The sequence below is a fragment of the Choloepus didactylus genome, chromosome 2 (assembly GCF_015220235.1).
Source record: "Choloepus didactylus isolate mChoDid1 chromosome 2, mChoDid1.pri, whole genome shotgun sequence".
Taxonomy (NCBI): domain Eukaryota; kingdom Metazoa; phylum Chordata; class Mammalia; order Pilosa; family Megalonychidae; genus Choloepus; species Choloepus didactylus.
In genome coordinates, this window is record NC_051308.1 from 126,472,195 (window position 1) to 126,498,570 (window position 26,376).

General features: G+C 37.4%; 2 protein-coding genes across 8 annotated transcripts in view; both read left to right on the plus strand.

Moving 5' to 3' along the window:
* Positions 1–22,231, plus strand: part of RSBN1 (round spermatid basic protein 1) — a 51,921-nt gene extending 29,690 nt beyond the window's left edge. The window contains 7 exon segments of the mRNA XM_037826331.1: positions 16,065–16,236; positions 16,899–17,003; positions 17,653–17,853; positions 17,855–17,917; positions 17,919–17,990; positions 17,992–18,058; positions 18,061–22,231. Coding sequence (XP_037682259.1) covers positions 16,065–16,236; positions 16,899–17,003; positions 17,653–17,853; positions 17,855–17,917; positions 17,919–17,990; positions 17,992–18,058; positions 18,061–18,176 — 796 coding nt within the window. The 3' untranslated portion in view covers positions 18,177–22,231.
* Positions 22,232–24,241: 2,010 nt separating this feature from the next.
* Positions 24,242–26,376, plus strand: part of PHTF1 (putative homeodomain transcription factor 1) — a 142,141-nt gene continuing 140,006 nt past the window's right edge. For 5 of the 7 annotated variants that reach the window (XR_005215269.1, XM_037826336.1, XM_037826338.1 and 2 more), the window contains exons 1-3: positions 24,242–24,732; positions 25,013–25,084; positions 25,827–25,885. The gene's annotated coding sequence lies outside the window, so the exon portion shown is untranslated. Of the gene's footprint in view, positions 24,733–25,012; positions 25,085–25,826; positions 25,886–26,376 lie in introns of those variants that run through there. The other 2 variants (XM_037826337.1, XM_037826341.1) reach the window with 2 other exon arrangements.

Genomic DNA, 26,376 nt, shown 5'->3' on the forward strand with positions numbered 1-26,376 from the left:
ATTAAACTCCCCAATTAAAAGACATAGATTGGCAGAATGGATTAAAAAAAAATGAACCATCAATATGTTGCATTCAAGAGACTCATCTTATACACGGGGACACAAATTGAGAGTGAAAGGATGGAAAAAAATATTTCATGCAAGCTACAGCCAAAAGAAAGCAGGAGTAGCAACATTAATCTCAGGAAAAATAGACTTTAAATGCAAAGATGTTATCAGAGACAAAGAAGGCCACTACATACTAATAAAAGGGGCAATTCACCAAGAAGAAATAACAATCATGAATGTTTATGCACCCAATCAGGGTGCCACAAAATACATGAGACAAACACTGGCAAAAGTAAAGGAAGCAATTGATGTTTCCACAATAATTGTGGGAGAGTTCAACACATCACTCTCTCCTATAGATAGATCAGCCAGACAGAAGACCAATAAGGAAATTGAAAACCTAAACAATCTGATAAATGAATTCAATTTAACAGACATATATAGAACATTACATCCCAAATCACCAGGATGCACATTCTTCTCTAGTGTTCACGGAACTTTCTCCCAGATAGATCATATGCTGGGACATAAAGCAAGCCTCAATAAATTTAAAAAAATTGAAATTATTCAAAGCACATTCTCTGACCACAATGGAATACAATTAGAAGTTAATAACCATCAGAGACTTAGAAAGTTCACAAATACCTGGAGGTAAACAAGACACTTCTAAACAATCAGTTGGTTAAACAAGAAATACTAAGAGAAATTGCTAAATATATAGACAGGAATGAAAATGAGAACACAACGTATCAAAACCTATGGATGCAGCAAGAGCAATATTGAGGGGGAAATTTATAGCACTAAATACATACATTAAAAAGGAAGAAAGAGCTAAAATCCAAGAACTAATGGAGCAACTGAAGAAGCTAGAAAATGAACAGCAAACCAGTCCTAAACCAAGTAGAAGAAAAGAAATAACAAGGATTAAAGCAGGAGTAAATGACATAGAGAACCAAAAAACAATAGAGAGAATAAATAACACCAAAAGTTTGTTCTTTAAGAAGATCAACAAGATTGACAAGCCCCTAGCTAGACTGACAAAATCAAAAAGAGAGAAGACCCATATAAACAAAATAATGAATGAGAAAGGTAACATTACTGTGGCTCCCAAAGAAATTAAAAAAAATTATAAGAGGATACTATGAACAACTGTGTGCCAACAAACTTGATAATGTAGAGGAAATGGACAGTTTCCTGGAAACATATGAACAACCTAGACTGACCAGAGAAGAAATAGAAGACCTCAACCAACCAGTCGCAAGCAAAGAGATCCAATCAGTCATCAAAAATCTTCCCACAAATAAATGCCCAGGGCCAGATGGCTTCACAGGGGAATTCTACCAAACTTTCCAAAAAGAACTGATACCAGTCTTACCTAAACTCTTTCAAAACATCGAAGAAAATGGAAAACTACCTAACACATTTTGTGAAGCTAACATCAATCTAATACCAAAACCAGGCAGAGATGCTGCAAAAAAGGAAAGCTACAGGCCAGTCTCCCTAATGAATATAGGTGTAAAAATTCTCAACAAAATACTTGCAAATCGAATCCAAAGACACATTAAAAAAATACACCATGACCAAGTGGGGTTTATTCCAGGCATGCAAGGATGGTTCAACATAAGAAAATCAATCAGTATATTACAGCACATTAACAAATCAAGAGAGAAAAATTATATGATCATCTCAATAGATGCTAAAAAAGCATTTCAGAAAATCCAACATCCCTTTTTGATAACAACGCTTCAGAAGGTAGGAATTGAAGGAAACTTCCTCAATATGAGAAAAAGCATATATGAAAAACCCACAGCCAGCATAGTTCTCAATGGTGAGAGACTGAAAGCCTTCCCTCTGAGATCAGGAACAAGACAAGGATGCCTGCTGTCATCACTGTTATTCAACATTGTGCTAGAAGTGCTAGCCAGGGCAGTCTGGCAAGACAAAGAAATATAAGGCATCCATATTGGAAAGGATGAAGTAAAACTGTCATTATTTGCAGACGACATGATCTTACATCTGGGAAACCCTGAGGAATCAACGATACAGCTGCATTGAATCTATAATTCACTTTAGGTAGAGTTGATGTCTTAATTATATTCAGTCTTCCAATCCCTGAACACAGTACAGTCTTCCATTTTTTAGGTCCTGTTTGATTTCTTTTAGCAGTTTCTTAGTTTTCTTTGTATAGGTCTTTTGTGTCCTTCGTTAAGTTTCTTCCTAAATACTTGATTCTTTTGGTTGCTATTGCAAATGGATTTTTTTCCTTGATTTCTTCCTCATGTTGCACATTACTTGTGTATAAGAACACTGCAGATTTTTGTGTATTGTTCTTGTAGCCTGCCACTTTGCTGTATTCATTGATTAGTTCTAATAGCTTGGCTATAGATTTTTTTGGATTTTCTACATATAGAATCATGTCGTCTGCAAACAGTGAAAGTTTTACTTCTTCCTCTCCAATTTGGATGCCTTTTATTTCTTGTTCTTGCCTGACTGCTCTAGCTAGAACTTCGAGCACAGTGTTCAATAACAATGGTGACAGTGGGCATCCCTGTCTTGTTCCTGATCTTAGAGGGAAAGCTTTCAGTCTCTCCCCATTGAGTACGATGTTAGCTGTGGGTTTTTCATATGTTGCCTTTATCATATGGAGAAAGTTCCCTTTTATTCTTATCCTTTGAAGTCTTTTCATCAAGAAAGGGTGTTGAATTTTGTCAAATGCCTTTTCTGCATCGATCGAGATGATCATGTGGTTCTTTTGCTTTGATTGATTGATGTGGTGTATTAAATTAATTGATTTTCTTGTGTTGAACCAGCCTTGCATACCTGGAATAAACCCTACTTGGTCGTGGTGTATAATTCTTTTAATATGTTGCTGTATTCTATTTGTGAGTATTTTGTTGAGGATTTTTGCATCTATATTCATTAAAGAGATTGGTCTGTAATTTTCTTTTGTAGTGTCTTTGTCTGATTTTGGTATTAGGGTGATGTTAGCTTCATAGAATGAGTCGGGTAGCTTTCCCTCTTTTTCAATTTTTTTTGAAAAGTTTGAGTAGGATTGGTATTCTTTCCTGAATGCTTGGTAGAATTCACATGTGAAGGAATCTGGTCCTGGGCTTTTCTTTTTGGGGAGTTTTTTGATACTGACTCAGTCTCTTTGCTTGTGATTGGTTTGTTCAGGTTATCTATTTCTTCTCAAGTCAATGTTGGTAGTTTATGCTTTTCTGGGAAGTTGTTCATTTTGTGTAAGTTGTCCAGTTTATTAGCATATAGTTGCTCATAGTATCTTCATATTATCTCCTTTATTTCTGCAGGGTCAATAGTTATGTTTCCTTTCCCATTTCTGATTGCATTTATTTACATCTGCTCTTTCTTTTCTTTTTTTTTTTTCTTTTTTTTTTTTTGTTAGCCTAGCTAGAGGTCCATCAATTTTGTTGATTTTCTTGAAGAACCAGCTTCTGGTTTTGTTGGTTCTAGTTTTTCCCTGTTCTCAGTTTCATTTATTTCTGCTCTAATCTTTGTTATTTCTTTCCTTCTGTTTGCTTTTGGGTTTATTTCCTGTTCTTTCTCTAGTTCCTCCAGGTGGACATTTAATTCTTCAATTTTTGCTCTTTCTTTTCTTTTAATATTGGCATTTAGGGTAATGAATTTCCCTCTCAGCACTGCCTTTGCTGCATCCCGTAAGTTTTGATATGTTGTGTTTTCATTGTCACTTGCCTCGAGGTGTTTACTAATTTCTCTTGTAATTTCTTCCTATACCCACTGGTTTTCTAAGAGTTGTGTTGTTTAGTCTCCATATATCTGTGAATTTTACAGTCTTCTGCCTGTTATTAATTTCCAACTTCATTCCATTATGATCTGAGATAGTGTTTTTTATAATATCAATATTTGTAAATTTGTTGAGACTTGCTTTGTGATGCAGCATGTGGTCTATCCTAGAGAATGTTCCATGAGCACTTAAGAAAAACGTATGTACTGCTGTTGTGGGGTGCAATGTTCTGTAAATGCCTGTCAAGTCTAGTTTATTTTTCATACAATTCAACATCTCCATTTCCTTGTGGATCCTCTGTCTAGATGATCAGAGCAGTGTATTGAAGTCTCCACCTATTACTGTAGAGTTATCTACTCCTTTCAGTGTTCTCAATGTTTGCATCATGAATTTTGGGGCACTCTGGCTTGGTGCATAAGTATTTATGATTGTTATGTTATCTTGATGAATTGACCCTTTTATTAATATATGGTGTCCTTCTTTGTCTCTTTCCTTTTACTTTTGAAGTCTACTTTGTCTGATATTAATATAGCTACTCCCGCTTTTTTCTGGTTGCTGTTTGCATGAAATATCTTTTTCCAACCTTTCATTTTCAACCTATTTTTGTCCTTGTGTCTAAGGTGAGTTTCTTGTAGACAGCGTATAGATGCGTCCTGTTTTTTAATCCATTCTGTCAGTCTGTGTCTTTTTATTGGGGAGTTTAATCCATTAACATTCAGTGTTATTTTATCCTTCCTGATAATCTTCACTTCTAAACTATTCTCCAATCCTCTTTCCCCTGTCTTTTCCTGTCATCTTGTACCACCCCCTTTAGTAATTTGATTGGAATTGCATTGAATCTGTAGATCAGTTTGGGTAGGATTGACATCTTAATAATGTTTAACCTTCCTATCCATGAACACGGAATATTTTTCCATCTCTTTAGGTCCCTTTCTATTTCTTTTGGTAAAGTTATGTAATTTTCTTTGTAGAGGTCTTTTACATCCTTAGTTAAGTTTATTCCTAGGTAGTTGATTTTTTTAGGTGCTATTGAGAATGGAATCTTTTCCTTGAGTGACTCTTCAGTTAGGTCATTTCTAGTGTATAGGCACATTACTGACTTAATGTGCATTAATCTTGCATCCTGCCACTTGCTAAATTTGTTTATTAGCTCAAGTAGCTGTGTTGTCAATTTCTCCGGGTTTTCCAAATAAAAGATCATAACATCTGCAAATAAAGACAGTTTTACTTCTTCCTTTCCAGTTTGGATGCCTTTTACTTCTTTGTCTTGCCGGATTGCTCTGGCCGAACTTCTAGCACAATGTTGAATAATAGTGTTGACAGCAGGCATTCATGTCTCACTCCTGACCTTAGAGGGAAGGCTTTCAGTTTTTCACCATTGAGTACTATGCTGGCTGTGCATTTTTCATATATGCCCTTTATCGTATTGAGGAAGTTTCCTTCAATTCCTCCCTTTGAAGTGTTTTTGTCAAAAAAGGATGCTGAATTCTGTTGAATGCTTCATTCATCAGCCTCATTGAGATGATCATTTGATTTTTCCCTTTTGATTTGTTAATACATTGTATTACATTGATTGATTTTCTTATGTTGAACCACCCTTGCATGCCTGGAAGGAACCCCACTTGGTTATGGTGTGTGATTTTTTTAATGTGTCTTTGGATTTGATTTGCAAGTATTTTGTTGAGAATTTTTGTATCTATATTCATTCGGGAGATTGGCCTGTAGTTTTCCTTTCTTGTAGCATCTTTATCTGGTTTTGGTATTAGAGTGGTGTTGGCTTCATAAAGTGAGTTAGGTAGTGTTCCATTTTCTTCAATTTTTTGAAAGAGTTGAAGTAAGGTTCGTGTCAGTCCTTTTTGGAAAGTTTGGTAGAATTCCCCCATGAAACCATCTGGCCCTGGGCTTCTTTTTGATGACGGATTGGCTCTCTTTGCTTGTGATTGGTTTGTTGAGGTGTTCTTTTTCTTCTGGTTAGTCTAGATTGTTCATGTGTTTCCAAGAAATTATCCATTTCCTCTGAATTATCTACTTTGTTGTCATATAGTTGCTCATAGTATCCTCTTATGATTTACATTTCTTCGGGATTCACAGTAATGTCCCCTCTCATTATTTTGTTTATTTGAGTCTTCTCTCTTTTTGACTTTGTCAGTCTAGTTAAGAGCTTGTTAATCTTGTTGGTCTTTCCAAGGAACGAACTTTTGTTTTTATTTATTCTCTTTGGTTTGTTTTTTTGTTCTCCATATCATTTATTTCTCCTTTAATCCTATTTTCTTCTGCTTGCTTTAGTTTGCTGTTCATTTTCTCTCTTCAATTTTTCCATTAGTTCTTTGATTTTAGCTCTTTTTTGCTTTTTAATGTATGCATGTAGAGCTATAAATTTCCCTCCCAATACTGCCTTTGATGCACCCCATAAGGTCTGATATGTTGTGTTCTCATTTTTATTCGTCTCTAGATATTTAGTAATTTCTCTTGCAATTTCATCTTTGATTCACTGATGTTTAGAAGTGTGTTGTTTAACCTCCAGATGTTTGTTAGTGTTCCAGATCTTTGATGGTTATTGACTTCTACTTGTATTCCACTGTGATCAGAGAAGGTGCTTTGAATAATTTCAGTCTTTTTAAATCTATTGAGGCTTGTTTTATGCCCCAGCATATGATCTATCCTTAACAGATATGTCTGTTAAGTCTAATTCATTTATCACATTGTTTATGTTCTTAGTCTCCTTTTTGGTCCTCTCTCTGGTTGATCTATGTATAGGAGAGAGTGATGTATTGAAGTCTCCCACAGTTCTCTCCCAAACTACTTCCTTAAGTTTTGCCAATGTTGGTCTCATGTAGTTTGTAGTACCTTGATTGGGTGCATAAACGTTTATGATTGTTATTTCTTCTTGGTGAATTGTCCCTTTGATTAGTGTATAATGTCCTTCTTTGTCTCTTATGACATCAATGCATTTAAAGTCTATTCCCTCTGAAATTAGTATTGCAACCCCTGCTTTCTTCTGGCTGTAGCTTGCATGGAATATTTTTTCCCATCCTTTCACTTTCAATCTCTTTCTGTCACTGGGTCTAAGGTGAGTCTCTTGTAAGCAACATATTGATTGTTCATATTTTTTAATCCATTCTGCCAGTGTATATCTTTTAATTGTGGCATTTAATCCATTCACATTCAGTGTTATTACTCTGAAGGCAGTTCTTAAATTCTTGAATCAGCTGTCTTATTCTTTGGTTTTTATTTGTCAGATATATCCCCCCCCCCCGTCTTTATTTCCTTTAAGGTACCCTTTTCCAGACCTCTCTCTCCTTTCTGTTTTTCTCAGCTGGTAGAGCTCCCTTTAGTATTTCTTATAGGATAAGTCTCTTGTTAGCAAATTCTCTCAGCATTTGTCTGTTTGTGAAAATTGTAAGTTCTCCCTCAATTTTTTTTTATTTTGAAATAAATTCAAAGTTATAGGTACAGTTGCAAAAACAATACTAACCCTATACACAGAACTCCATCATACCCTGACCCCCCTCCCCCGATAGCCCAATCCACCAACTTTAACATGCTGTCACATTGCTATTTCTTTCCCTCCCTATCTATCATCCATCATCTATTGCTCTGTCTTCTGAACATATGAGAGCTAGCTGCACATATCCTTGAACAAACACTATAATTCACATATACACTTCCCATGAAGAAGAGCATTCTTTTATGCAATCCCATTAAGCGCAGCTAGGAAGTACAAGAAATTCAACAATGATATAAAGCTTACATTCTATATTTCCTTTTCCTTATGTCTCAACTGTGTCCCTTTGAGCCTCCTGTCCTCCATCCTCCAATCCCATCCAGGCTCATCCTTGGCATTCAATTGTTGTCTATTTAGACTGTCTTTTTTTTTTTTCAATTGTGGAAACATATATACAGCCTAAATCGTCCCATTCCACCCCCTCTGTAGCATTCCATTAGTGGGATTAATCACATTTAGAATTTTGTAATGCTCTTTCCCACCATCCATTACTAGAAATTTCCCTTCACCTCAAACAGCAACCCTACACTCATTTCTTAACTCCCCATTGCCCCTTCCCCCATTTCTCTTAATGGATACTCTTCTTTTCATCTCTATGGTTATATTCTCTGATAATTTCTTTGTGTTTACTGTGGGGCTTAAAATTAACCTTTTAAATCCATATCAATCTTGTTTTTCTTTGATACCACCTTCACTTCAATAGGACACATGAACTATGTTCCTATACTCCTTCATTCCTCCACCTTTATATATTTGTCTAAAATTACATATTTTACGTTGAGTTCAAAACCACTGATTTGTCATTAGAGTTTGTGTATTTTATATCATGTAGGAAGTAAATAGTGGAGTTACAGTTAAAAAATTATTGTCTTCTATTTGTATTCCATTGTGGTTGGAGAATGTGCTTTGAGTATATTCAAATTTTTTTTTTTTTAAATTTCTTGAGGCTTGTTCTGTGTCCCAGCTTATGGTCCCTTCTGGAGAAAGAGCCGTGATCACTGGAGAAAAATGAGTGTCCTGGTGATTTGGAATGTAAGGGACTATATATGTCTGTTAAAATTCTCTATATCTCTTTCTCCTTTCTTTGTTTCTCTGTCGGTAGGGCTCCCTTTAGTATCTGAAGTAGGGCAGGTCTTTTATTGGCAAAGTCTCTCGGCATTTGTTTGTCTGTGAAAAATTTAAGCTCTCCCTCAAATTTGAAGGAGAGTTTTGATGGATAAAGTATTCTTGTTTGGAAATTTTTTTCTCTCAGAATTTTAAATATGTCATGCCACTGCCTTCTCGCCTCCATGGTGGCCGCTGAGTAGTTACAACTTAGTCTTATGTTGTTTCCTTTGTATGTGGTGAATTGCTTTTCTCTTGCTGCTTTCAGAACTTGCTCCTTCTCTTCAGTATTTGAGAGTCTGATCAGAATATGTCTCAGAGTGGGTTTATTTGGATTTATTCTATTTGGAGTTTGCTGGGCATTTATGCTTTGTGTGTTTATATTGTGTAGAAGGTTGGGGAAGTTTTCCCCAACAATTTCTTTGAATACTCTTTCTAGACCTTTACCCTTCTCTTCCCCTTCTGGGACACCAGTGAGTCTTAAGTTTGGATGTTTTATTTTATCTATCGTATCCCTGAATCTGTTTCGGTTTTTTTTTATTTTTTTCTCCATTCTTTCTTTTGTTCTTTCATTTTCTGTTCTGTGGACTTCTAGAACACTGAGATGTTGTTCAGTTTCCCTCTAATCTTGTATTGTGAGTATCCAGAGTCTTTTTGATTTGGCCAGCAGTTTTTTTTATTTCCATAAGATCTTTTTTTTTTTTTTTTTTTTTTTTTATTAACTCTTACAATGTCTTCTTTATGCTCTTTTAGGGTCTTCTTTATGTCACTTATATCCTGGGCCATGGTCTTCTTGATGTCCTTTAAATCCTCTGCCATGTTTTCGTTCCTCGAGTGTAATTCTTTGATTAATTGTGCCAAGTACTGTGTCTCTTCTGATATTTTGATTTGGGAGTTTGGAATTGGGTTCTCCATATTGTCTGGTTTTATCATATGCATTGAGATTTTCTGTTGTTTTTGGTCTCATGGCATTTGCTTTGCTTGATAGGGTTCTTTCAAGTTATAAAAAAAGATACCAAGCTAATTTTTCAGAAACCCAAGTTGGTGGCGTACACTTTCTCTAACTAACCAGCAGATGGCGTCTGCGAGTCATCTTATAATGAGAAATCCTGCCCATTTTTTTACTTCAATGCAGTTCTCAACCTTGTCCCCGTGGTGTGTGGGGAAATGATTCTTGTGAATGTCAGTTGGTGAATTCAGTTTGGGTGTGTTGCTGGAGCCGTCCGCCCTGAATGTGGGGCATGTATATGGGTGGTCAGGGAGGAGGGGCAGCTTTAATGTTCAAACCCCCCAGGTTCCTGGAGATTCAAGGCCGCCTCAAGAGTCTAAGCCTTCATTTCAGTTCAGCCCCGACCCTCTCTCTCGCTGACCCACAAACCACCGGACTTGGTGTAGTGTCCCTGGGTTTTCCGAGCGGGCCTCCTTTCTCAGCTGTGATCTTCCAGGACCTCTGCTGAAGGAATGCTGTGCTACGTCACCAGTGCACACCATCCCTCAAGGGAAGCCCCGGGCCACTGGGCCGTGCAGGGGCGCTCTCAGCCTGATGCAAGATGGCCAACGGGGCATCTCAATCCCCCTCTCCTCTCACAGTTCCTCCTTCCCAGCTACGGGACATCTGGCAGGGCTCTTGGGCTGTGGCACGGCCCCGGGCAGGTGTTCATCCAGCCCTCCAGGTAGCCAGCTGCGAGCCGTGGGGTTTCTTTCTGCTTCTGGCTCTCCCCTCCACTCCCCTGTTCCTGAGGGTATCTGCAGCGGGCTATCCTCCAGGCCAGATACCGAGAGCCCAGCTCAGCCCCCTCCTGCTGTGTTTTACTGCGTGGTTCCCACTGTCACAACTGCAGCCGCTCCTGGGTTTTTCCTTTTTTTTTTTTTTTTTTTTTTTTTTTTAAAGAACCAGTCGGTCTCCAAACACCAAGCCCTGCCTTCCCCAGACCGCTGCGCGGCTGCGGGTCTTCCAGCCAGCTTACTCACTCGTTTCAGAATGCAGACTCCTGGTTTCACCAAGTATACGGCCCCTGTGGTACTAGCAGACCTCGTCCAGCTGGTGCATCGCTGTAACCGGTATTCTGGGTCACTTTCTGGTTTTTATCTAGTGTTTTTCATGGAGTTGTTTTTTTCCCTCTCTCATCTAGCCGCCGTCTTAGGTTCTCTCTCTCCCTTATTTTAATGGAGAACTTTAGTGAATAAAGAATTCTTGGCTGGCAGTTTTTCTCTTTCTGAATTTTAAATATGTCATACCATTGCCATCTCGCCTCCATGGTGCCCGCTGTGTAGTCACTACTTACTCTTATATTGTTCCCTTGTATGTGGTGAGTTGCTTCTCTCTCTTGCTGCTTTCAAAAGTTTTCTCCTTCTCTTCAGCATATGACAGTCTGATCAGAATGTCTCAAAGTGGGTTTATTTGGATTTATTCTATTTGGGGGTTCTTTGGGCATCTTTGATTTGCATATCTATATCATTTAGCAGGGTTTGGAAGTTTTCCCCAACAATTTCTTTGACTTCTCCTCCTGGTCCTTTACCCTTCTCTTCCCCTTCTGGAACACCAGTGATTCTTATTTTTGTGCACTTCATGTTGTCCATCATTTCCCTGAGATTCATTTCAAATTTTTTGATTTTTTTTTCAACCATTCTTTTTGCTTTCACTTTCCATCACGCTATCTTCGAGTTTGCTAATTTGTTTACTTTATTTTCTTCAAATCTAGTGTTACGTGTTTCAAGAATCTTTTTATTTGATCAATAGTATCTTTTATTTCCATAAATCCACTATTTTTAAATTATCTCTTGCAAATTATTTTTTATGCTCTTCTAGGGTCTTCTTCATGTTCTTTACATCCTGAGCCACGATATTGATGTTTGCGAGTACTTCTTTGATTAATTGCTCCAAGTTCTGTGTCTCCTCTGGCTTTTTAATTTGGGCTTTGGGTTATCTATATCTTCTGGTTTCTTCATATGCTTTCTAATTTTCTATTGTTTTTGGCCTCTTGGCATTTGCTTATGTTGATAGGGTTCTTTTTGGACGTGCAGACTTATTTGAACATTTATCTGTAATTTGACAGAGCTGCAGCTTGGTGGAGTGTTCTTTCCCTGACCTATCAGCAGATGGTGTACCCTAGCCATCTCTTATCCTCAAGCCAGTTCTCCCCAACTTTGTCTGTGCACTGAGTGGGTCCCAAAACCATGTAGAGGATGCAATCAGTGCACCAGTTTTCCGTTTGCAGTGGGGACCACCAGCCCTGTGGGTATGAGGCATGCCCTGTGCAATTTGGCAAGGAGTTTGCTCCAGGATACAGTGGTTCCGGCTATTTTGGGGCTGTGGGTGTAGTACCCTGGTGCTGCAGACCTGCATGTCTCATCCTCCAGCTCAAAAACCCCACAGTTGCTCTCTGCTGTTGGCCCACGAGTCGCTGGGATTGGGGGAGGGCTCCTGGCACTTTTGCACGATACCCCTGCCTCTATGCTGTGCACATCGTGGGCTTCCTTGGAGGAAGAGTGGGCACCGTCAGAAACCTGCTGAATCCTGAATTCCTCAAGGAAGCTCTCAGCCGTGGTGCTGTGAAGGGGTGTCTCCCAGCCAGCTGCAAAGATGGCTCCTTGGGGCCTGGAAAGCTACTGGCTTCCGCTATCGTCTGCCTGCTTCAGTGGCCAGTCCCTGGCACGGGTGCTCTTGGCTACAGGTCTGTGAAGGGTTATCACCCATGCCAGGTACTAAGGAGGGTGCCCCGGTGCGTGGAAGGCTACTCCCCACCCCCGCTCATCTGTGGTTCCAGCTGCCTGTTCCCTGGCTGCGCTCCAGGCTGCACACTCACCTGTCTCCAAATGCAGCCTCTCAGTTTCTCCAAACAGTTTCTATGGGTGTAGAAGTCCCTGTCTAGCCAGTAGAACCCTGGAACTGCTGTTCTTGAGCACTTTCTGCTGTTACCTAGTGTTTTTCATGGAGGAGAATTTTGCTCTCTCCTAATCTGCCATCTTGGATTCCCTGAATGGTCTTTTGAGTGGTATAAATATTCTTAATTGAGGCCTTCAAAAGTACTTTTGAATGAGAGTGAAATCTTTTCAATAGGGTTTTTTTGAAGGAATCAGAACTTAAACACTACTCTTATCTTTTTTTGTGAGTACTTCTTTTTGCTGAAAATGGTAGAATCAATGTGAGAAGCTGTCCTTTATCAAGGATGCTGCTAATTAAGATGATCTTTGGATTTATGTACCCTCTGATGTTTTAAGTTCAAGTTATAAATGTGTAAGGATTTTTAAAAATTCAAATAGTATGGTAGGTCTTATAATGAGAAATCCTGCCCATTTTTTTACTTCAATGCATTTTTTTAAAGTTTTGATAGTGATTTCTTAGTATAAGGATTGTTTCCCCTCACCTATTCCCATAATAGTTAATTCCTTTTAGTTTTTTGTTACCTTAGTAACATTAGGTAATATAACTTAAATCTTTCTTGTTTTATTAACTATGGAGAGTACTTTTTGACTCCCCAGTTTGTAAGATAAAGAAATGGCACCTCTACTTTACTTTCTCTTGCCTTCCACCTTTTGTCAGCTCTTCTTTTACAGTGTTGAGGTTAATTCATATTCTGTTTTAAAATCATAATTAGATCTTAACATGCTTTGTTAATAAGTGGATTCTAAAATTTGAAAGCAAATAAATGGCATTTATAATATTATGGCCAGGTGAGTTTATTGCAGACCCAAATAATAAGCTAAAATTACTATTCTAACATTCCAATGTTATGTTGCCACACAAAGAAATAATATACAAAAGAATCTTTCTTTTATTTCACCAGCATAATGCCACATAATCAAAATCATGCCACATTTTAGTTTGTTTCATATTTGGGTCATACTTTAAAAATAGTGTTCTGTATTCGCCATAGCTTCTGATTACCCTTTTTTGGGAGTGGATACACTTTTTTCTTGACCATATCCCTAATATCTTCCATCCTCTCACTCATTCTTGTATCTTATTAATACATTCCTTTTTTCTGGAACGACACTGACTTCATCATCTATTTGACAGTGGCTCTCTTATTTGGCCTCTTTTTGTTTTGAGGGTGTTGGTATTTATTACCTTTTCCTCTTTCATTCTATGCTTTTGTCATATTTTCAAGTTTTTCTGAAGTTTTAATCTTACTGTCTGCTCTATCAAATCACATTTTTACCTGAAGATCTTTTGGAGCTTTGTGTTCTCTTGAGTCAGTGTGGATGACATTTTTCATACTTACTAACCCAGGACTTTGATTTACTGTTTTTCTGCATTTCCTTGCAGTTTTCGATTTCCCAGGTTTATTTCCTTCTTTTGCTTAAATACATGCTCAAGTAATCTGAGTCATATATCTGAAAATTTCTTTTTCTGTCATATATGATTGGTAGTTTAGCTGGAGTCCAGAGGTTGTATTTTCCCACAGAATTTTTGGTATTGCTCATTGTCTTCTGGTGTCTAATATTGTTTATGAGAAATCTTAATGCCAGTGTAATTTTTGTTCTTTTGTTCGTGACCTATTATTTTCCCAAAAGCTTATAATATTTATTTATCCTCAGTATTCTGAAGTTTTATATGATGTGTTTAGGCTTGGATATTTGTTCTTATTTTTTAAATCATCCTGTTTGATGTTTGCTAGGCCCTTGAAGAGTCATGTTTCCTTTCATTTATGGGAATTTTTCTTGTTTAAGTCCTTTGATGAATCTATTAGATGGACAGTAGATCTCTCCCAGTTTGATTTTCCTCATATTTCCTGTTACTTACCTTTTTTCTTTTGATTCTTGGAATTTGACTTTTGTCTCCTAATCTTCTGAAATTTTAAATTTCAGCAATGTTTGCTTTGTTCTTTGTCAGGCTGCCACATGCTTTCTTTAAATCTGTGGTGATTCTTGGGTATCCTGTTCATATTTAGGGAATAAAGCATTGGGTGTTCTGGGAGTTCTGCTTTTATGTTGATGGGGCTTGCTAACAGGCAAGTCTTACCTCATTGTGAACAGGCATAGAGCTAGACATTAAGGGACATGCCAAGATGCCAGAGGATTATGCTAATTCTGTTCAAATGGCAAGTTTTCAATTTATTCAGAGAAGAACATTCAGTTCTTTTGGCTGAAATTTATCAGGATGCTTTGCGCCATAAGCAAAAATATCTTGACTCAGATTGGTTCATGCAGTAAAATGTTTATTATCCTATATATCAAGAAATCCAGAGTAGTTTGGCACCAGGTACTCTACAAGACAGTGGCTCAGTGATGCCATCCAGGAACTAGGTCCTATGCTTCTCTGTGCTCTGTCATTCTCTTTGCCTGGGCTTTGTCCTCACACTGCCTCCCTCTGTGGTTGCTGGATAGCTAAAGCAGTTCTAGGCATCACATCTGGATCTGGTTATATCTAGTAGAAGAGACTATCTTATATTTCTTTCTTAGGAGCCAGGAAACTTTCCCAAAGTCTCCTTAGCAGATTCCTCTCATATTATTAGCCAGAATTAGGTCATGCCCATTCCTAAATCAGTCCCTGACAGGCAAGAGGAGTGAGTTTAACTACAATTTGCCCAGTTCAGTCAGCTTCTGGAGCTTGTGAACGAGGTCACATAAGGGGTAGGAACAGATACCTAATCAAAATCAGGGTTCTGTCAGGGAGATAAACAGGGGGACTGGATGCTAGGTGGGCAACCTATAGTCCACTCCATGGAGATAAATACCTGATTGTCCACTTTTCTACTTGTAGTCTACCAGAGGTCACTGGCTCATGTGCAGAACTTCACTTTAAGTCCCCTTTGTTCAGTCTCACTTCGTTTCTGTCTGTTATCCTCATCACACACCTGGCATTTTGAGTCTTTAGGTTTCTCCGAGGTCTGTTAGGCAGGCCTGCAGCCTTTTTGGCTGTAGTTTCCTTCTTTATACTTTAGACTTCTAGCTTTCTGTGCTCAATTTTTTTTAGTCTAAGACACTTTTAATCATTTTCTAGCTTCCAGAAATTTGTTGATATTGCTCATTCATTGTTTCATTTCCTGTTACTTTTGTTGCCTCTTATTCATTCCTTTACTATCACATTTAAATTGTTTCATTTGGAAATTTTTTTTAGCATATAAAAAAGAAGACAGAATACTATAATTAACCCCCATGTACTCATCACCCAATATCAACAGTTATTAGTTCACAGTCAATTCATCTCTACCCTTTACCCTTCCACCCAGCATTTTAGTTCAAAGCCTTTACTTACGTTTTAATGTGGAAGGAGATCATGTGGATGCTCAGTTTGCCATTTTGAATGAGTAGTCTAATAGGATGTTTTGAGAGTTAAAGATGAGGATGACTGAGGGTAAGGAAACATATAGCCTTAAGCTTTGAATTGTATTTTCTGTTGCTAGACAACTAAATTTTATATATTCAAATACTACATTTGAGTCTTATCAGAGACATAGCTTCTACTTTATCATGGCCTATAGGAAGAGGTTGGTAATCACATTAAGAGTTATAGTATAGTGTATTAAATGCTAATGATCAAAATCAGTGAATCCTTTTTAGAACTCATTTAAATGTAGTATTTTAGCAGAATTTTTCACTTTAGTGCTATTTATATATATATATATATTAGACCAAATATATATATATATTTGGCATCTTCTTTGCTTTCCTTTTGTTTCATAACCAAATCATCTCTAGATCAATGAATGAAATTAAAAATCTCCAGTACCTACCTCGGACCAGTGAACCACGTGAAGTCCTCTTTGAAGATAGGACAAGAGCTCATGCTGATCATGTAGGTCAGGGGTTTGACTGGCAGAGTACAGCTGCTGTTGGGGTTTTGAAAGCTGTACAGTTTGGTGAATGGTAAGTTAATGGAACTGAACTTCATGGTTAGTTAATGTTGTCTAAGAAAATGTGGACTCTTAAAAATTGGGGCCTAATTTTAATATAGCTCAGAATATAGAGGTTGGTTACTTAAAAACTCTATTTTGCCTTGTTTTTCATATATTTATGACTTCAGGGGCCTTCTATATTACAAAAGAATTTGAACTGACCTTTTTTAGAAGTATAGTTCAATCACAACTTGATAGGATATTTAAGATAATTTGTTTTCTTTCCCTCTACTTTTAAAACTGTAAGATGTGATATTTATGTTGCTGAGATATGTTCCCTCCACTGCATTCTATCCTGATGATGACATGACAGGGTGGTGTGAAGGTAGTGGGGCAAAGGGGTGGAGGGACTGCAAATGCAACTAGTTTTTGAACAAAAACTATTTGTTTTTAGCCATTGTTGTTTAATTTTGCTACAGTTAATCTGATTTTCATAATTTTTTTTCCCCCTTCTATCAGCTTTATTCGTGTTTACTTTTTAAAGAGTTGGCTAAAGAAGCAAATGTATGTTTAGTCCTTCGGAGCTATGCATCTATTCTATACTAGTAGTAGCCATTTCTAGGAACAGGAAAATTGAAATTTGTCATCATTTTCCATTGTGAGATGTTTGTTCCTGAAACTTTGTTAATCTTAGGAGTGACAACCTCGCATAACCAAAGACGTGATTTGTTTTCATGCTGAAGATTTTACTGATGTTGTACAGAGACTTCAGTTAGACCTTCATGAACCTCCAGTTTCCCAGGTAACAACTTTTACTTTTTATTCTCATTTGAATGAGATATTGGAAATAAGTATCTGTACCCATTTTATTTTGCATTCTTTTACAGTTGAATACTGAGATAATGAATTTAATTTTATTACTAATAAAGGCTGTGTTATGGGGTGTCAAAAATAATTTAAAGCAGAGCTTTCCAAGCAGAATGCTTGAGATATCATTAATCTTTGGGATAACGTGTGGGGCCTGGGATGGTCAAAGGGCCTAAGCTGGTCAGTTTCTGGCCATGATCAGTCTCACCTGTAATAGCATTGCATCATATACCTCACTTGCAAAAGGTTGATGGGCATTGAGGCAGAAGATAAAATGTTGCTCTCATTGTGGCAAAGAATATTGATATTTAGGTGTGCTTTGATATCCTTATTTAAATGATTCTGTAGGTTATTTTTTTAGCTTGCATTTTGTTACTAGAGAGGGAGTAAAATATGAGGAAAAAGGTTTCCCATGTATTACAGGAAATTTTAGAAGTTGAATTCCATTTAGTATTACTTGCCTTTAATTTGATGGTCATTGTAAAATACATTGGCCCCACTGTTTTCCTGTGCTAATTATAATATTTTATTTGACTAAATTATTACATATTTTAAGTCGCATGCAACTTTTTTCCTCTCTTCAGTGTGTACAGTGGGTGGATGAAGCTAAACTAAACCAAATGCGGCGGGAAGGCATTCGTTATGCCAGAATTCAGCTATGCGACAATGATATCTACTTCATCCCTAGAAATGTCATCCATCAGTTCAAAACAGTGTCAGCAGTGTGCAGTTTAGCCTGGCATATAAGGCTTAAACAGTACCACCCTATTGTGGAAGCCACTCAAAAACACAGAAAGCAATTCTAACATGGACTGTGGTTTAACTGGAAAGCGACGAAGAGAATTAGAAGGTTGACTCCCAGTGTGTGAGAATAAAAAATGAATCTGAAGAAACATGCACAGAGATGCAGCTTTTGACAACTGACCTCATCGTCCTTCTCACCTTCATTAGAACTTAACCTTCAGCAGCATCAGATAACTCAGCCTACTCCAGATTTAAGGTGGAAAATAGACTGGAATCTGACCAGCAGCATAATCTGCAGGAACATTCAACACTCCTGTGTGATGTGTACATATTCAAACACATTTTTTTAACTTTTAAATTTTGATGTGAAGTTATAGTTTTATAACTGGCTTAAGTTAAGTTTTATCGGAGAAATCTTGCCTATAATTCTATAAAGAGAAATGACATTCCACAAATGTCAAGCATATCTTTTTACACAGATTATGCAAAGTTAGAGTTGATTCTTATCCTGTTAGTACAGTATGTAATAGTGGGTCTGCGCTACTTTCTGTTTTAAGGTGTGAGGTAACAATTCATCTCTTCTTTAAATCAAAATGAGAAGTATCTGGAATAACCAGATTCTTATTTGGTAAAATTGTCCACTTCTTTTAATTTTGTTTTGCCTTGTTTCTTGCCATATTTGCCTGCTTTTATTCTGAAACCATCAGATTTATGACTTTGTACTTGTGTCTTTATGGCCCAGTTCAATTTCTACAGTAAAAAATGGCATAAGGTTGCAGGAAAGAGCTCCTGCATCTGTTCATGGGCAAGTAAGTTATTAGTTCCAAACACAAAGAACAAATAGTTTCTAAGAAAAATTCAGTGATTCTCTGGTTTCTTAACACAAGGGACAGCACAGCACTTTCTGATCCGAACTGTCTTTTTTGTATCTGTTATTTAAAGCCTAGTGGATATTTCAATTAAAAAAAAAAAAACTAAAGATGATTAGTCCTTGGTCATTCATTATTCATGGTTCATTAATCTCTTCTACAATATGTGGTAACAAGAGAAGATATTTTGGGTAAAAGAGATAATGCTGACATGATACTCTATCACTCTGCTTCCTAGCATCCTCACATTTTGTGTGGATACTTTTGCTTCCTAAACTGATCACGAGTATCAAACTTAAAGAATAATATTGCTATTTCTGATGAGGCTGCCATATTCTGAACATAAGCTGAGGAAAAACTATTTTTGTTACCTAACATCAACCTCTTCATGAAAAAAGATATATTGATACACTTCAATTCACAGTTTTTAACTGGTGAATACTGGGTTTATTCATTATCGCTGTGTTGCTACTTTCTGGTAAGGAATGTGGCACAAGCCTTCATCCCAGAGTTTTAGGTAGCCTAATGCTTAATGCCCAATTCTTAAAAAAATCTTTTTTTTAAAACAGGCACTATTATGTAGTTAGTGTGGTCTTTCTGTTATTTTAGAATGTTAAATGTGATACACATTTTACTTTCTCTTAGTTATAATACAATAAGCCTTTTGTTTAATAAAGGAAGAGTATTCCCCACACCCTAAGAACCAGATTCTAGTTATCTACTTGGTTATTGTGCAATTTGGAGATTTCTTTTCCTGGAGGGTGAGATTTTGGAACATTTACATTAACATAGGCAAATAAGATGCTGCTTTATGATGTCTTTCACCGTAAAAATTAGCTGCATCTTTTGAAATATTCAAATATGAATTTTCTCTAAAAGATTCTGAAATAGGTTAAATCTTATATAAATATTACTTGTGGCAATATTGTTGTGTAGTTAAATGCATATTAGCAAAGTATAGAGGTCACTGTGTAAACCGATAGAAAAAGTAACCATCAGCAAATTACTGCAGTGATTAGTTAGAATCTGTATTATTCCTTATATATATGTATATGTATGTATTCTTTGTTACAAGGATGAAGACAAATAGAGAAACATTTCATGTAAACCATTTATGAATTGAAGTGATGTTGGTTTTAGTTATCTTTGTAAATAAGGTAATTAGAATGGTATGAAAGGTAATGTGATTATTGCAGGGGTGTTTTTAAATCTTGGATATAATTCTAGGGTAAATTCTAGTTTATCAAGACTAATGTTTAAGGGACCTGCCTTTGAGAGTGTTTTTTGATTTGTTGTTTTTGGGAGGAGGGGGATTAATTACAAAATGTATGGGTTTGGGTTTTTTCTTGTTTTTGTTCTTCTGTGTAGAAGAATTTCATAGAGCTTTACAGGCTGTGCAAAGTAAAATTCTTCTCAGGCAACATTTGCTTTTTAAAATATAATGAAGAGCAAAAGTTGTTAAAGCAAAAAATTCTTTATTTTAATTTTTCTTGTCTTCCAAGATCCGATTTCCCCATTTCCCACTTGCCATCCAGCAGATGCCATCTGTCATCTAAGCTGGTCATTGCTAATAAATGAGGAGACTGTCTCCTGACAGCCAGCACTGTGTTTAATCACTCAGGAACCAGCGGATCTGCAAAGACCTTACAATCACAAGCAAATCCCCATTTTCCTTTTATAAAGCATTCTACCCTCACCTCCAATATAAACACATTAAGGAGTATACAGTATTAAATCAGTACTAATAAATTCATTGTATGTTAGAACTGCAATTAGAATGGAGAGAAACATTTAGCTAGTAATGTATTTGGAAACTCTGAATGTCCTTTGTGAGTATTAGATTTTAATAGCATGCTTTAAACACTGATGAATATAAAAACGGCAGTTTTGAGTTTCTTACTGCTTTCAATGCAGTATCCTAGTTTAGTGATACAAATGATTGCAACCTTTCTAAATCATTAAATTATTTGGTCTGGTGGAGTGAGGCATAGAGCAATCTGGCGTCCTCTGATTTGTTAAATTAGTGATGGCAGTGAAACTATAACTGAAATTTAATCTGATCTTCCTTTTTGGTATGTCATCTATTGTGCCAATTCTGAGATTGCTTGCAAAATGTGGCTTTGAGTTTTAGTATTAGCAGAGGGATATTTTTAAAATTTGCTTATGGAAGGGACCCAATAAATGAATATTCCTAACTTAGTGACTAGAATGATTTTATGGTATCCATTAAAAATAAAAAATGCCTTCCCTCTACCCCAGAAGTCATTCTGCAATTACCAAGATATTCTAGGAGTAGGATTATGATTCAAAAAGATATCCCAAATTCATAAAGCAATAATAATATAAACCTATCTATTAGTTCTCCCCTCCAAAGTTTTAAGTCTTTAAAAATGAACTCCTAGGCTTGATTGTACTTTTAATTTGCTTATTCAATACTTAGAATTTATTCAGCTGTTACTTTATTTTTAATTAAAGATATTTGAAAAGTTCCCTTTCCCCTGAGAGGACATTTGAAACATCAGTTGACTAATATTACAAGCTCTTGTAGGGGGAAAAAGGAGCTTATTAGATAAAATTCTTTACTAAACCTTAGGAAAAGATGTCTTGCATCAGTCTGAATAGGCATAAAGTTCACACTTAACAATGACTGGGGAAACTTTTGCTTATTTCCTTTCCCTACATAAACTGTCAAGAATGCAAGCTAATATAGGAACAAGACTCTAAAATCCAAGAAAATCTTTAATGAATATATTCTTGATCATTCATATTAGCCCATTATATCTTAATCTATATTTGCCATTAAAATTTATTTGCATTTAAACCTTTAGGATAATTGAGTCCTTGTCTTTCTAATAAATCTATTTTGTCACATGCTATCAGTTAAAAAAAAAGAACTTTTCACTAGCATATGTCAGAAGTTGACAATTCTGGTATTTTTTTTTTTTTTCAAACAGATTGTAGCTGAATTTATTGGTTATGAGGTAGATAGAGGAAATGCACAGGACAAATGTTTTTCTTTAGCACCTAAGGAACGAACCTATCCTCATTCTGAAAGTTTGTTGCTTTAAAAGCAAGTATCTCTCCATAGATATTATGACCTTTCATTTTCTTCATACATTGTTTAGGATCCACTTGTGCATGTAGTTAAGGAGACCACTGTCTCTTAATATAGCACTTTTCAATTCTCTCTAAAGAAATACATAATACTTCTATCACTTGTAAATTTTCATGTAATAGTGTTTTCTGTGACTAAACTCCATTTTGACTGGCAGCTAAGACTTTTTTTCCTGTGGCTTTAATTTATCTAAGAGGTCTTTGCATATAGATGAAATGTATAATTTGCCTGGCGGACTATTTGCGTTGTGTGGCCTTAGTTTGTTTATTGACATTAACAGGTGTTTTAAAAAGGTTTCTAATGAATAGTCAAATCTAAATTTGTGTGAATAATCTTTTAACACAGTGCTTTTTTTTGTAGCTGTCTAAGTGTGTTATATTGTTAAGCTATTTCTTTGTAAAATAGGACAATGGAATGCATAGAGGTTTTTTTTTTTCCTGTAAAGTATTTTTTTAATAAACAAAGTCTGATTTGTCCTTTACTGATGTTTTACTACAAAATGAATAGCACACCTGTACGTGAATTCTAGATACCTGGAACCTGTTTTTAGGGTATTACTTTCCAGCCCCTTTAGGTCCCCTAATATTTCCTAAAGGAAAGGTCACAAATGTCTGGGAGAAAATTCTATCCATATTAGATGCACAAGCATTCAGGAAGAAAAATTACATTGGGCATTCGTGGCAGTTATGCCTGCTGTCGCTTAAATTAGTTTATATCTACTTGTGAGAGGTCAATCTTAAATTTTTATTCTGGTGATGTAGGTATTTCTGAAAGTGCATGCAGTATTAGTTACTGAAGGTAGTGTATAGACTTTTCAGATGTCACTGATGTGTTTAGTGACACAACATAATGGATTTTTTTCATCAGTTTTTGTTTCTGTGAATCTCTTTAATTGAGGGTGTCTGTTCTACACACTGACAACTCTCATTCTGATTAGTAACTGCTGTGAGCCAGGTACTTTATATGAGGGTATCTCATTTAATCCTTGCAGATTAAATGGTATAGCTCCACAAAACAGGTGAAAAAATAGGCTTGTTTGGTTGAAGAACTTGCCTAAGATCACATGGCTCATTAACGGGAGCAGGGATTTGAATGCAGTTCTGGGTCAAAGTCCATGCTTTGGTTCAGTGGCAGCTTCAAGATGCCCTGAGTTTTTAACAGGGCTCTTGAAAAATGGTTTAGGATTTACTATGACTTAACTGATTTGGTTCCTCCATACACAGGACAAAAAGCCTCATTTTCCATCAAAGAATGAAGTATAATGCTTTTGTTATTAGAATAAGTCTTAAAGCAAATATTTACAAAAAAATGACTTTTTAATTTGTCATTTTATCCAGGTTTTTTTTTTTTTTTTTTTTTTTAATGTTAGACATTTTTTGAAACCCAACAGATTTGTAATGTTTATCTCTAAGGAAGGGAAAAGTTGTCAAGAGCAAAAGCAGAAAGGAAACTACTGCCAAGTGGGCAATATAAAAAATTAAGTCTGTGAAATAATGAGATTAAAAATTAGTCCTGTGTGAGTTACTTTATCTTCTTAATCAGTTATGAGGATAACTTCCATCTTTATGCCGATTTTATATTTTCTAAGAAATATTATCTGTAAAACATTTAGCATCACACCTCAGGTTTCTCAAGTGGTAGCTATTCTAATCATCAGTGCTTGGAACCAAATGCCACATATATCTTGGGCAAGCAGGAACACTGCCTTAAGTGAAGTGAGGAAAATGGCCACTAGGGGTCAGTGCTCCGTTAGCGGCAAAGTTTTGAGGGGAGGATGAACGTGGTTTAAAAACTATTAATTCTTAAATAGTTTAGGGTGCAACCCTTCTTTTCTCCTGGCCTCCATCAGCTTGCTTGCAGCCTTAACCTACTTTTAAGTTAACCTAAGACTTCACTGCCGTCACCTTCCCTTACTTTCATTTGGAAAAAGGCCCCTGTGACTACCCCAGGCCTTAACCAGAAGGCTTAAATCCCAGAGCTGAGGAGAGGCAGGAGAGGGAGTCATTAATCCACAGAACGCCAGGCCCTTTGTTCCAGGACAGGGTAAATTCAGGCAAACATTTGTTCAACAAATACTGAAAACCTATGTGCCAAGTTCGTGCCAGGCCCGAGTCTCTAACCTCATGGATCCCACAGCCCAGTGAAGAAGATCCGATATTAAGTAACTGGACACAAAGAAACCTATAAACTGATTAGTACCACAAAGAAGTGAACGGGAAATATTGGAGTATTAGGATAGACCTCCGTTAGATCGATGGATGGTAAAGTCATTTCTGAGGAAATGACTTTTAATCTGGGACCCGAAGAGGGATATGGCCATGGATTGTAGAGTGGTCTCCCAGCCGCCCCATACCAGGATTGCACCGAGGGTCGGCTGGCAGGCCCAGTCCAGGGGCGGAGCCATCTTCGAAGGGAAACCCGGAAAGCGGAAGCCGTGGCGGGGCTCCGTGATGGTCTGCCACGCTGCTCCCACCCGGCTCAGCCCGCTGAGTCACAGCCCGGCCCTGGCTGGCCTGGCGAGGTCAAGCTCCCGCCTACCCCGCTGCTCCGCTGTCCCGCCGCAGCTATCTCCCGGACCCCGACGCCTTTGCACCTGCCTTATCCTGCCCGGCACGGACTCTTTTGCAATTGCCGAAGGAACTAGCGGCCTAGCTAAGAGCCTTTTCACTTTTTAGACCTCTCTTTCTCCACTTCATTTTTTGCTTATTTTTTAGTCAGTCCGGTGACATTATAGGTCCGGCTTGGAGGGCGCGGTTACTGTGGCACCGTGGGAGCTGGGCGCCCTCCGCGGTTTCCATGGTAACGGACCCACCGGCGTCCTCTGCTCCCAAGGAAGATGCGGGCTGGCAGGTCCGCCGCCTCGCCCCGGACCCCACGACTAGGCCGAGGCACTGAGGAGGTCCTTGGCCGGCGGACTGAGGGGCTGCGGGCGCCAGGTGAGAACCGGGCGCTGGGGACGGGGAAGGGAGGGTGCAAGTTAGCTCTAGCGACCTCTCCTCCCCTCCCCCTCTTCCTGCATCCCAAACCGCAAAATATCGCAGAGGTTTTTCCTGTCTCCACTGCACCAGGTGTTTTTTTGTTTTCTGGCAAACATCCAGAGACAGACACAGTTTTTTCATTGGAGCGGCTGGGAGAAGCGGTTTTCTTTCGACCTATCTAACCTGGGGAGATGCCACTTAGCAAACCTGACTCACGACTGGTTTTCCTTCATTTCAGTGAAATCCCATTCTCTGGCTGGAGACACAGATGGCCTCAAATGAGAGAGATGCTATATCGTGGTACCAAAGAGGTAATGTCAGTATTTTTTATTTGTGAAGCTTAGTTCCTGCAAAAGGCTCCGCAAAGAATACCATGTTATGTTTCTCTGAGTTTGATAGTGCCAGATATTATTATTATCTCAATACAGATGGGGGAAAAAAAACCCACAGCCAGGTCATTATGTCTTTATAACCAAGTTCCAGGTCCCCAAAATAAGATTTTCAGGTCACCTCCCTTCTCTGAGTTGGATACACAACGCCAAAGCATATGCTTTTAAGTTTGCTTCTGATCAAACTGCTGTTTTTTTTAAAGGACAGTCCAGATTGGTACTGTCAACAATCTTATTGAGCTGTCGTTGCCTTTTTTTTCTCCAAACTTTTCCATCGTCCCAAATAGAAACTCTGTACATTTTAAGCCATAACTCCCTTTTCCCTACCCCTAATCTGTCCCCTCGAAACCTATGTTCTAGGTTTGTGTTGTTGTCTTTTATTCCTCTCTAGTTTTTCTTTTGATATTTTCCTTAAGAAGTGGAAATATCTTTTAAGGTAATATTTAATTTGAAATACTTTGAGCCTTGCTTTTAAACTTATGTTTAGATCCAGTTATTTTAGAGTTTTGAAGGAAACAGTTCTTGGAAATATTAATGTATTCTAAAACTGAGAAAGATAAACATTTTCCATGTATTGTACTGATATTAGTTTTGTTACCTTTGCAAGGATTGAATTAAATATAAAGATTTCTTTTACATTTTAAATAGCTTGCTCCCTGTTTCAGATTGGAGCGTATGATCAGCAGATATGGGAAAAGTCAATCGAACAGACTCAGATTAAGGTAAATTGATATCTTTGATCCTAGCTTTGTTTTACTGCATTAACGTGAGGAGTGGAGGGTACTTAATTTTTCTTTATCTGAACTTGCAGTTCTTATCCAGCAAGAATAGCGTTATTTATTCTATGAAATGTGTAAGAAAACAAGTATAAACACAATGATACATGGCAATTGGCATTTGGTCTCAGCATCAAGGAGATAAAGGAATGGTTGGGACCATAAGGAATTGGAGAGCAAATGTCCCGTATAAATGGGGCTTTGGCTACTTAACTGTGGCCCATTTTTGCCATGTGATAATGCAGGACCCAATATTTGCCAGAGTTTTGGTTTTTTCAAGAGAAGCTGAAAACATGCTTTTTTATGTAAAATATTGAAATTTTTAAAAGGGTGGTTGTTGTTTTTTTTAACTGTGCAAGCCAAATAAAATCCATTTGTGACCTGAATCTACTCTGTGGGCTCCCATTTTTTTCAGTCACTGATTTAGCATATGGTCT